At 28.7% G+C, this 12,164-nt stretch overlaps 1 protein-coding gene across 4 annotated transcripts; it reads left to right on the top strand.

Moving 5' to 3' along the window:
• The first annotated feature begins 7,118 nt into the window (after positions 1-7,118).
• On the top strand, positions 7,119-11,369 carry LOC137808794 (transcription factor bHLH153). Of its 4 annotated transcripts, none has more exons than XM_068610077.1 (7): positions 7,119-7,309; positions 7,408-7,571; positions 9,531-9,656; positions 10,238-10,303; positions 10,498-10,563; positions 10,688-10,735; positions 10,892-11,369. In XM_068610077.1, the coding sequence occupies exons 2-7, from the start codon at positions 7,530-7,532 to the stop codon at positions 11,045-11,047; spliced, it is 504 nt and encodes a 167-aa protein (XP_068466178.1). In that variant the 5' UTR covers positions 7,119-7,309; positions 7,408-7,529; the 3' UTR covers positions 11,048-11,369. The 4 variants fall into 4 exon arrangements, with proteins under 4 accessions (XP_068466178.1, XP_068466180.1, XP_068466179.1 ...); XM_068610079.1 differs by having other exon boundaries at positions 7,162-7,309; positions 10,498-10,557; XM_068610078.1 differs by having other exon boundaries at positions 7,182-7,323.
• The last annotated feature ends 795 nt before the right edge of the window (positions 11,370-12,164 follow it).

A 12,164-nucleotide genomic window follows, 5' to 3' on the forward strand; every position in this document is an offset into this window, starting at 1 on the left:
TGTGAACCATTTGTTATTAATGAGCCTGATAAAAGTAGATTAGCAAATGTTACATCATTAATCAATTTCATGGTTGATCATGTAGGTCGATCTAGACTAGCCGAATCAAAATCTTGATCGTGTGAACCCTACCAGTACAATAATATATTTTTTTTACAACAATTATTATAAGAAGTATAACTTCAGTACTAATATAGGATTTTTTTCAGTTCATAGAAATTCTACATAAAAGAACAACCTTTTAATTTAATTGTTTTTTTTTTAAATTTATTTTTATTATAGAGAAGACACTAATGATTGGATAAAAGGAAATGCATTACAGTTGGTAAACTATGAGTCTTATAAAATTCAAATTTTGTAGTCTTATAAACAAATTGAACTATTTGTGATAGATATTATAATTTATATGTGATTCCTTGTCTAAGAGTAGAAGAGTGGTGATGAATGTTTTACAAGTAAATGACATTATCTCTTGTTCCCATAAAGCCATGTTGCATGGACTGGTACCCTTCTTTTAAGAACCCTTTTTTTGCAGTGTTTTCACTTGTCTCAATGAAATGGCTTGTTGAATTAGTTCAAGTGTTTTATTGAAAGCAATTTTCTGTTCCATGTAATGTAAGTTATGTTGGTGAGTTTGCTAATAGGAATTGTATGCAGAGATGGTGCAATAAGAAAGGGAATACAACATGTCAGATCTGTAATCAGGGTATTATTTTTTTTCTTGAGTTGCCTAAATTTAAAATTGGACACTACGAATCCTCTTTCACACTTTTTAGGAATTTTCACCAAATGATTTTCTTCCACCAAGTAAGAGGCAATGCAATTATGGCAATTGACATAAGGTAATTTTGTATGGCAATTGTCATAAGGTAATTTTGAACATGTATCGGAATAAATGATTATATACTTTATGGGGTTGAGTTAGGTTTAAAGTCCACTTCGTAATATGGTATCAGAGTAATTTCGAGTCTATTATAGCGAGTGTGTGTGTTGAGCTTATCGTGCCATCATTATCGGACCGCCCATAATATATAGTTTCACGCATGAGTTAGCAGTCTCGGCGACGTGAGGGGTATGTTGGAGATCCCACATCGACTAGAGATTATAGCCTTTCTTTGTATATAAGTGAGTGCAAACCTCAACCTCATGAGCTGATTTTATAGGGTTGAGCTGGTTTTATAAGGTTGAGTTAGGCTTACAAAGTGGTATTGAAGCAAAGATAGATTTCTGCTATTATGAACATCATTAAGTTTGATGGATCAAATGAAATGAAATATATGCTTTTGGTATCTGAAAGTGAAGAACTGAATGCTTGGTTTCTCAAATTTGTGTATTTTAGAAGTTTCTGTTAGGTTATTGATAAGTACACAAGCAGTTGGAAAATCTAACCTCAAAAGCTACTTATTAAGGTGAGAAACCTAAAACACTTAAATACTCTATTGAGAATCTGATATTACTTTATGTAAGACTTAGGCACATAATACTAATTAAATAACTATTTATTAATAATAAAAATTAATTTAAAAATCTATAATTTTTTTAATTTTTAAAATACTAAATATTTTTTTTCTATAAAATTGATTTTTATTTATTTATTTTTTATAGTGTATACTTTGCCATGTAAAATACCACAAAAGGAAGTAATATCTTTGCATAAAGTATTTTTTAAATTTTTATTTTATAGATCTAATAATTGAATCAACCGTTGAGTTGAATAATATTAATTAGATTATGAAGGGTTGTTATGCTTATTAATAATATTGATAAGCATAGAGAAAGGTTCATGGAAACTTGAATTTTATATTGATAATGATATGGATGTCGTTTTCTAGTAACTTAAGTTGTAATTGGATTCTATTATTTTGGGTTTAAGATTCCTTGTTTAGTGCCCTAATTCCCGTTGCCTTATAATAATAATAATAATAATTATTATTATTATTATTATTATTAGTGTGATGGACCAACCACCAACTACACAATATTAATCATCAAATCAATCACATTAGTTGTCAAAATTTTAACAATAAATTATTTAAATTTTAAATTTAATAATAATAATTAATCTCTATTTATTAAATTTTTTATAGTATTATCCAATCTAAATTTCATAAACTCTTTTCAAAGACTATCTGTTTCTCCCTAACAACAAACATTTGAGATGTTATTTTAATGTCATTTTTCATTCAGCATAGTAGGTTATAAGAATATATAGTAGCAGAAGTATTATATTGTATTTAGCTTATTTAATAAAATAAAACTCCATTTTCATATTATTCATTGAAATTTGGATTTTTGCTTTAACAATTTGAAAAATAAAGGTATACGTAATGTTAAGATGAAACTCTATTTTCAATTAAAAACCAAAAACATAAAATAAAATGTAAATGAGTTTTGCTAACAAAAAGCCTGGGTATGATACTTTTAGTAATATCTCTATTACAAATTACATGGAATTTCAATATTACAAAAAATTATTATATGTAATTTTAATTTATTTTATATATGTATAACATATTTTTAAGATTTTATTTACTCTAATTAAAAAAAATTGTAAGTTTTTTATATTTTAATTAATATTTTATTGAATGATTGATATTTTTAAGATAAAAGTATATCATTTTAGTCTCATGATCAGAGTTTTATTTTAGATCTAAGTCTCAAATTTTATAGAATATCAACATACTTTAATAAAAAATATTATAAGATTCAGGTCTTTAACTTATTAAACTTATAATTTGAGATGAAAATAGTATAATATTGTTATATAAATTGATATTTGAATTTACCTTCACAACTTACATAATAAAGACAAATATTGAAGTAAAATTTGTATTTTGTTTGAAATATAACATGAGGTATTACACTTGCATGTTTTTGGTATTAATCTCAATCAAACTTTTTTTTTTAAAATCTCCACAATAACTTCAATGATAGTTATTAAAAGAATAATATAAAATTATTTGTAGAGTTACAACTATAACTTTGTTATTTTGTACAAAATATAATTTCACTTGATAATCACACAATAAATAGAATATTAGGCCCTGTATTTGATGGAGATACCCCTTCATAAAATACCAAAAAGTTAAACACCTTTAATTTGACTAAGTTAATTTCTATAAATCGAACGAAAATAATTATAGGGGAACATTTACAATTAAAAAATAATAATTTTTAACACTTAATTATCTTTCGATTTGAAACTTTTATTTAATATGAAGTCTCCATGTTACTTTTCTTATCTATTTAGAGTGACTTGTGATAGAGTAATTTTGTTATAACATATAATAAATTGTATAAGTAAGGGAAAGAAAAAAATGTGAGAAATGATATATAATAACATTAAAAAAAATAGTATTACGTAAATAATTATTTTTTATTAAAAGATAAACTTTAAATTTTGAATTGAAAAAAATAAAAGATTTTAATTTAAAAAATAAAGTTTCTAATTCTTTTAATAAAATATAAAAACGTGGTTACTAATATTTTTTCAACTTCTGACAGCAATAATTAATAAGAAGCGCGTTTTGGAATTGTTGAACAATTTGACTCCTGCGGTTCATATCACACAAACCAAAGAGTAAAATAAAGAAACCAAATTGAAACAAAGGTTTAAAACATTGAAAAGTAGAGTAAACAATAATGTTATTTTATTCATTTATAATAAATTTCTAAAAATAATAATTAGTTCATATTTTTCGTTTTAAAAAATAGAATTAATTTTTATTTACGAAGATGAATTATTTAAAAATTGATTTGGTTAAACTAAACCCAGTTACGAGTAACAATAATTTTGATATGAGATTGTTTTAAAAAGAGAAAAGAAAGAGAAAGCGCGTGGGTCCCACTTGAAGGGAGGGTCCGCAAAGGGAGACGAAAATGGTTTGATGGTGGACTTCTGGGGCGCACGGTCGTAGAAACAAGAGGCGTTGGGTGGACCCCACCGTCCCAGAAAACATCTCGCGACCTTCAAGAACACCTTGCACGCGAATCGCTCAGAGGGAGACACGTGGACCAGGGGCGCGCTTGCAGGCCACGGAGAGCGTGGCGCGCGTGGGGGTGGTGGGGTCACGGATTAGGTCTGTTCTAGAGAGAAAAAAAAAAAACTGGTGGGACCGGGTGTCGGAAAGAACGTACCCGATGCTGAAAAACTGCTCTCACATCACACTCCATCGGTTTCCCGCCAAAACAAACTGCGTTTTTTAATTTCCTCTTACATCCTCTTACTTATTACTTCTTTATTCTAACACAAAATCAACCAAATATTATTTTGACATATTATTGATTTTGAAAGTACGTGTTTTATAATAATTTTGTTTTTAAAAAATATTTTGGTGAGTTGAAGAAATAAAAAAATGCTTCCGTATGTCAATAAGTCTCACATCGTTCAGGAATCGAGGCCAATGGCAGTTTATATACTCCCTCCTTCCTTCACTTTTCGAGACGTTTTTTAAGGACAAAACCGTGACGAAGCATTGACCTCCAAAACGGACAATACCTCAAATGCGGTGATTGACTATAGCGATACTGTCTAACGATTTGAGGTCGGAACAAAAAATATATAAATTGTCTTGACTTCTAAATAATATAAAATTATATTCACATTGCATTGAAATAATGTTAATTTTAAAAGTCGATGATCTGTTATAATTTTATTCTTAAAATATGTCTAGATGGATTTAAAAGAGAAAAAAAAAATTATTATTGATTCGATTCCTGAATTTACAGTATCATAATATTATTAATGTTTTTACTATAAAATTTCAATGCTAATTATTATAATTAATAAGATATGGTTTTGTCAATGCAATGCAAGTTGGCTTAATTACTTTAAAATTTTGAAGATTATTGGATATGGATTTGCTTTCATTAGTGACATAATATACATATATATTAAGAAGTAGTAACCTATATAACCTACGTGGACCAATTTTCACATTTTTGTTTGTATTTTGAAATGGGTAGTCTAGTGGGTTGGTTGAGGTATGAAGAAAAGAGGTGTGTGGATTTAGGGTTTTCCTTAGATTGAGTTAGAGGTGGATTTTACATGTGAAAGGGTTGATCATAGTCCTATCCGTAAGGAACAAGAGTACCTTCTATGAAGGGTCTCCCCAACAACACACATATACATATCAACACTCACCCATCAATTCTTATTTACTCACAACACACATTTTGGTTACGAGTTGACTTTTCTATATTTAAATCAAATATATACACATTTAAATTAAATGTTGCCTACAACTTTATATTTTACATTTTTTATGACATCACCCAAATAACATTATTATGATAATATGATATCTCAAAATTCGTATAGTTAAGAAAATCTACATTCACTCAATTCAAATCTATTCCTAAAAACTTTCTTTCATATTCACTCCCACTTTGGGCACATTTATTTTATGTTTTAAATATGTGGAAAATTTTAAATTTTAAAATTCAAACATTTACTAATGTCAATGTAAATATTAGGGTTTTTAAAAGAATAAATTACTTATCATAGAATTATTCTGCAACTATAAAGATATACAAACAATACTTATTATTTTCTCTTAAATCTAACTTTTTAATCAATGGTTTTGAGTTTTGTAAAAAAAGTTAAAAATAAATAAGTACCTGTACAAAAGTTTACTCCAAAAGTTATGATAATTGAATTTTAAGATTTAAAATCGGACTAATTAATGGTTTGGAATATATTTTAAAATAGGTTATATTAAGTAAAAATATAGGAAAAAGTTAAAAATTATAATTATTGATTAAAATAATTAAAAAAATATGATAGGTTGAAAATAATAAAATAAAATTAGTATCTTAAATTGAGTGAGAAAGAGGATTGTTGAAGAGGACAGAGATTTTGTTTAAGTACAGTGTGTGTTTCTTTTACACGACATTGGTAGGTAGTGTGCGCTTTTGAGACATAAATCCTTTTTTTTTCAAAACATAAATCACTTTTTCTTTTTAACCAAAACTCAACTTTTCATAATAACATATTTTTCGGAAATTTTGTTTTACATTTTGTAATCGTATTTTTACTAAATATAAATATTATAAAAAATGTTTGCTCTTTTTTACAAGTTTCTTATTTACAGAAAGGTATTTCCTCCAAGGCTCAAATTATAATTAGTGTCTGCAATTTCTTATAATATTTTATGTATTAATTAGTTTTTGAGTTAAACAGTTTTAATAAAATTAGTGAAAAAGTGTATTAACTTTGTCAAAAAGATAACAGTATTAATTAACAAAGGGCTTTTAGTTTAATGTTATTATAAACGAACACTCGTGGTTATGTCACAAATATTTGTCTTCTCGTGAAAGGTAGGGATTCCTGATGTAGACAAATTGGACTTAGTTCCCAAATAAAAGTTTTATTAGACAATATGTTTTTCTCATTATTGATTATTTTATTTATTCTTTCAATTTTCAAAATTATTAAACATAATAGAAAAATAAACAAGAGACGTTGGTTTGAAAAATAATTAGTGTGGTTCTTGTGTTGTTAAAATAAAAGAAAAATAGTGTAATCAATTAAAATATTTGTGATATCACACTTATACGGACATTAATACGATGTAGATATGAATACGAGATACATATAATTTTTAGAATATAAGATACGATGAATTATATCTATATATTATATAATTATTAAATTGATAATAAAGATCTATGTGGATAAGTATGTTTCAGTTTAGAACAAACAAATTTTTTTATAGCTAATTCAAAAAGATTTGTTCTTTATTTTTATAATTATAATAAAAATTTATACAATAAATTTAAATTTTAGAAAATTAATATATTTTTATCTTTAAAAATTATGTTAGAATCGTATTAAAATTATCAAAAATCTAACAAATATATTTTGAATTGAACATTTTATTACCGATACGTGTCCTACTAATATTCACATCCAATACATACGTTCAACATGAAAATAAGGTTTGAAAAAATAATTAGTGTGGGTCTTGTGTTGTTAAAATAAAAGAAAAATATTTGTGATATCTATTAAGCAGTGGAAAGATTAGAGAAAAAAGAAAATTGAAAAACCCAAACGTTGTCTTGGTTGGATATTAGCTGTCAAGTATATTTATGAGAATATACATTTAAAAATCTTACGTAAGGAATTATTGTATTATATTAATTTTAGCTTTATAAAACCACATTTTGACATTAACCTGCTCCTCCTTCCTCCTCCTCTTTTCTTCTTCTTTCTCCACAAGCCACAAACAAACATCTCTGTTTTTTTCTCTCAGCTTCACTTTCTCTTCCTCCACTCATCAGATTCCACTACCTTTTCTTTCTAGGACCAGTACGTCGCTTCATGTCTCTGCTCGTCACTCTGCATGCTACTTTTTCCAAGTTTTTCAATTTTCTTACCATAGTATTGTAATGAAATTCTAATCACAGGCACTGCTTAAAGTCTCAAGCTTTGCAACTTTTGGAAGTACCCCACCTAACCATTTTCACTTGCCTAAGGAGAGGGTTTTTGGTTTCAACCATTTCTGCTTTTACCTTCAAAAGGGTCATAGATGATAGCCAGCTCCTTCTGCAATGCTGATTCTATGTTTTCAGTAAGTTCTTATCCTAAATTTAGTACCATTTGTCTTTTTCGTCTTTCAAGTGCCTTCTTGTGTTCTCACTTTTCACGGAGGTTATTAGTGAATAGACTTTTTCGTGGAAAACTTTGAGAATTTGTGCTCAAAATTGTTGTGTTTTATTTAAACTCTCTAATCCTCATCAATCCCTGCACTCCAATTCCAAGAGAATTATGATCAGAATTGTTCTTATTGTAAGTACATATGTAATAAATGAGTAGTTGAGCCTATACTTTATTTGTATTGTTGATGTTGTAAACCCCATGTCCAAAACCAACCCTGTGATTCTCTCTCTCTGGATTAATCATTGTCTTTTTCCGTAAATTAATTAATCACTCCTGTGTCCTTATGCATGTTGTCAATTAAGATATCCTTTAACATTAAACAAAGGTGGTTGGGAAGATTTTGTACGCAAGTTAGATTCGTTCATGCAAGGTGTATGTATGTATGTATGTGTGAATCCGTGTATGTTTGTGTGCGTACAATTTTTTTGGTCTAAAATCAAATGGTGGGCCCCCCACATTTGAGGTTCTGGACACATCACAAAGATAGAAATTAGTTATTAATTATAATTAAATTACCAAAAGCAAAAGAAAATTAATAATTTTGGCATGGTATGTAAGCTCACAATGTTGACTATACTATTCTGGGGTTAAGATATTTGAAGCATTAATTAAGTGTGATCAGAACGAAACCATTGAATATGGTGATCAATGTCTGTGACAGTGATGAGCCTTGGAAGGTTTGTGTTGTGGCTTATGTGGTTTGAATATGCATGGATGGTTCATTTTCTGCTGGCAATTCTTTTCCTTGTAGTGTAGCATCAAGGCTATGCCTATGGGGCCACGTTTTGATTTTCGGTTGTGGTGTAGCTGTTACCAGTTTGTATTCTGAACTTATCTCATATATTTAATAAATGGTCCTGTTCTACGGTGTCAGTGTTATTCTGACTGAAACAGTGCATGAGTTCATGATGTATTATTAATGTCAAAAATCAATCTTGTATTGTAACTAGCAGTGTTATTTTTTGCAAGCAAAGTTTGGGGATGCATATTTATGGATTGAAACAACTTCTTCTCATTTCTTGCGTCTCTAATTAAAACTAGACACTTCACTGGACAATTTTTATTTTTTATTTTTTAAAGTAACATTCTCTCTCTATTTATGTGTTTTTGTGTTACATGTTGTACACAAGGAAGGACCCTAGAGCAAAAGCAAACACTACCATATGGAAGGAAAATATTTCCTCTTCATTGAAGTGTTTTAATTTTGATAAGCGTTCATCAAATGAAAGGCTTTAATTTGACTTTGGTCCTTGTTTCCAATCATGATTTTATTTTTCATAAACATAATTGTGTTATTTTCATAAACTTTGACAAGGTTTTAAATGGCTATTTTCACAAAATTTTGTTGTGATGTTTGACATTGTGAAAAAAGGCAACTTGTGCAGCAGGAGTTGCGGTTGTGATCTGATTGCAGTGAAAACCTTCTGTTGCAGTTGAAATTGCACTTCAGAGAGGGTGATGATGACAGTGTGTTTGCTCACTCAATAGATTTCCCCAACTTTTTTGATCTGTAAATGGATAACAATCATACTGAACTAGAGGGCAAGAAAAATCAAAGTTGTAGACTGTAACTGTGGAGCCAGTGGGGCCAACCACATTGACTCCAATTTGCATTCAGTACTTCCACAATTTGTGGCTTTTGGCTTCCCCAAAGTTCTGTTGAACATGTTTCAAGCATAAAAGTAACTGAAAAATTTATGGTAGTAATTACTGTGTGTATTGAATATGAACTATGGTTGTGTGTCTGACAACTATGATACTATAGTGAGAGGAAGTGTCGATGATTTGATAGTTTCTTTTATAATCTGTATTCCTCTTTTCAATTTGATCATCATTCTTATGCAAGATGTTTCATTGTTGATGCCACCAGAGAGAAGAGGGGATAGATGTTAGAAAGATGATGGAGCATAAACGAAGTCCCTGCTCTGTTGACCAAAGCAGTTATACTTCTATTGCATCTAAAAGGCAAAAGGCTGATTTATCTATCAGCACAAAGGTTTCTTTTTTTTCTCCTTCTATTGTTGGTTGTTGTCGAAGAACACTTCTATTTTTTTTTTCAGCATCTACTCATACATTTTTAAAGATACCTAAGCTTTACTAATTGAAAATTTTCATCTATAACCATGCAATGGTGCCTCTTATGATCTTCTCTATATAAACTCTCTTGTTCGTAGTATCTAATCAATGAATGACCACATATTATGTTTGTGTTTCTTATCATGCACTGCATAATTTCAAACCTTGAATAGGACTGTCTGTCTTATGATTATTTTCAATTTGTTCAATGTAATTAATTATAAACTAAGTTCAGGTTGAGATCAATGCATAGTTCAATGCTAAGCCTTTTCAGCTATACTACTCAAAATCATCAGACACAAGAAAAAGGAATCTAAATTGTGTGCTGTAAATGTCCTTCACGATTCATTTTCTTAAAAGATGCTAGTGTTCAATCAACCCGTTGCATGGAACTCTTCTTGATACTCAATTTGGATATGTGATTCTCTTCTTCATTGAAGGTATACTTTCCACTTTATTGCTTTGATTTTTCATGTAACATTCCAATGTTTCTGTGAATAGGAGAGGAAGGAGAAGATTGGGGAAAGAATAGTTGCTCTTCAGCAGCTTGTTTCACCATATGGAAAGGTATACAACAACTAAAGTTCCTGACACAATAACAACTTATAAATTTGATGCTCGTCATGCTCATTCTTGATTGAAATATAATTATGAACTGATTATTTGAGTTATATGATAGGTTACCTGTTTTTTTTTTGGATTGAATGAATTGTTCTTTAGTTTCTGTGAGTCTTAAAGAGTCTCTCTACTTCTCACTGCAGACAGATACATCTTCTGTTCTAGAGGACGCAATGGAGTACATAGGATTCCTTCATAAACAAGTTAAGGTTTGGCCATTCTTGCTACATTCTGAATTTATCACTGTTGATATTCTAGTAATTGGTTTCATATATCGCAAGCATACTACTTGGACCTTGATCTTATGCAATCCTTTTCTTCCTTTTTTGACAGCTGCTCAGTGCTCCATACCTTGAAACTTCAGCAGCAGCCAAAATGCAGGTAAGCATAACATGAACACTCTCACCATGGAGTAGCAAATGGATGAGGTCAAACATTTTCTTGTGGGGGCATTCAGCATCAAATTTATGAAACATTTATTATACCAACAAGAACCTTGTCTCTACCATTCTTATGATTGAATTTTTGCAATTTCAGGGTATGGATGCATGCAGCCTGAGGAGTGGAGGGTTATGCCTTGTTCCTGTGTCATTTACAATTGGAGTTGCTGAGAGCAATGGTGCAGATATCTGGGCTCCCATCAAAACTGCTACTTCACCAAAATTGGAGAAGGATGTCTCGCAATTTCATTGACCAAGTTTCTCACCTTTATTGCAGCCTAAAGGTTGCTATGCTAAGTTGCTAAACCAGTGTAGTGGCATGAAAATTTGTCATCATACTTCTAGATGGAATCATAATAGCTAATATAGTTAAAGCATTAAAAAAAACTCTCTAGTCATGAAGCTGTTCCACACCTTTAAGATTTTAAATGGGTGATGGGGCTAAGCTTCCAATTAGCCAAATATGTTCTTAATTTCTTGTGCTGATTATTAAGTGTATATTTCAAAATTTCTAGTTGTATAATGATTCCATGTACTGATTAGCTTAATGAAAGTCGTTTCTTGATTTGATGAAAGTGCCAATGTCAGTGTTTCACTGTGCTAATTGAGACATCTTTTTTCTTATTTCATTTCTGTTATTTAATCTGCATTTAATAATGCTGTTTAGTTTAGTATGCATACAAAAACAAAATAATTAGCTGTTGAAACGACCAAATTAATTGAATTTAAAGACCGAACCAGGGAATAAGACACTATCAAATGACAGTACCAAGTACTATTAAATTTTATTAATTTAACCATGGAATCTACTAGAGAGAAATTTTAAAATGTTAATTGAAGGTGAAACTTTATTATATTTAAAATAGACTGTACCAGAAATAAAATGGTATATAGACAAGAAAATCATTAAATAAAAATTAATTTTAAAGATAAAAAATAATTAGTTGTTATATTAATAAAATTATATATTATTTTAAAAATTAAAAAATTATTGATATCTAAATTATTTTTTATTATTGATAAATAGTTTTTAAATTGGTATTTGATTAGTTACTCAAATTTTAAATACTATAATTATTTAGATTTTAAAATAAATATATAAAAGTTTGATATCTAATTAGATATTCATTTAAAAACTATTATAATAATAGAAACTAATTTAGATATTAATATTTTTTTAGTCTCTAAAATACTATTTAATTTTGTCAATATAACAATTAATTTTTTTTTCTAAAATTAATTTATATTTAATATTTTTTTTGGTAGTTTATTAAGTATCAATAAGTTAAAAAATTGTATTTTTTTTAGAAGGAATCATACTTTCAACATAAACTTTGATGAAAGTGAGATTTATTAAATTTGATACTTCT

Source organism: Phaseolus vulgaris, chromosome 3, assembly GCF_000499845.2.
Source record: "Phaseolus vulgaris cultivar G19833 chromosome 3, P. vulgaris v2.0, whole genome shotgun sequence".
NCBI classification, from domain to species: domain Eukaryota; kingdom Viridiplantae; phylum Streptophyta; class Magnoliopsida; order Fabales; family Fabaceae; genus Phaseolus; species Phaseolus vulgaris.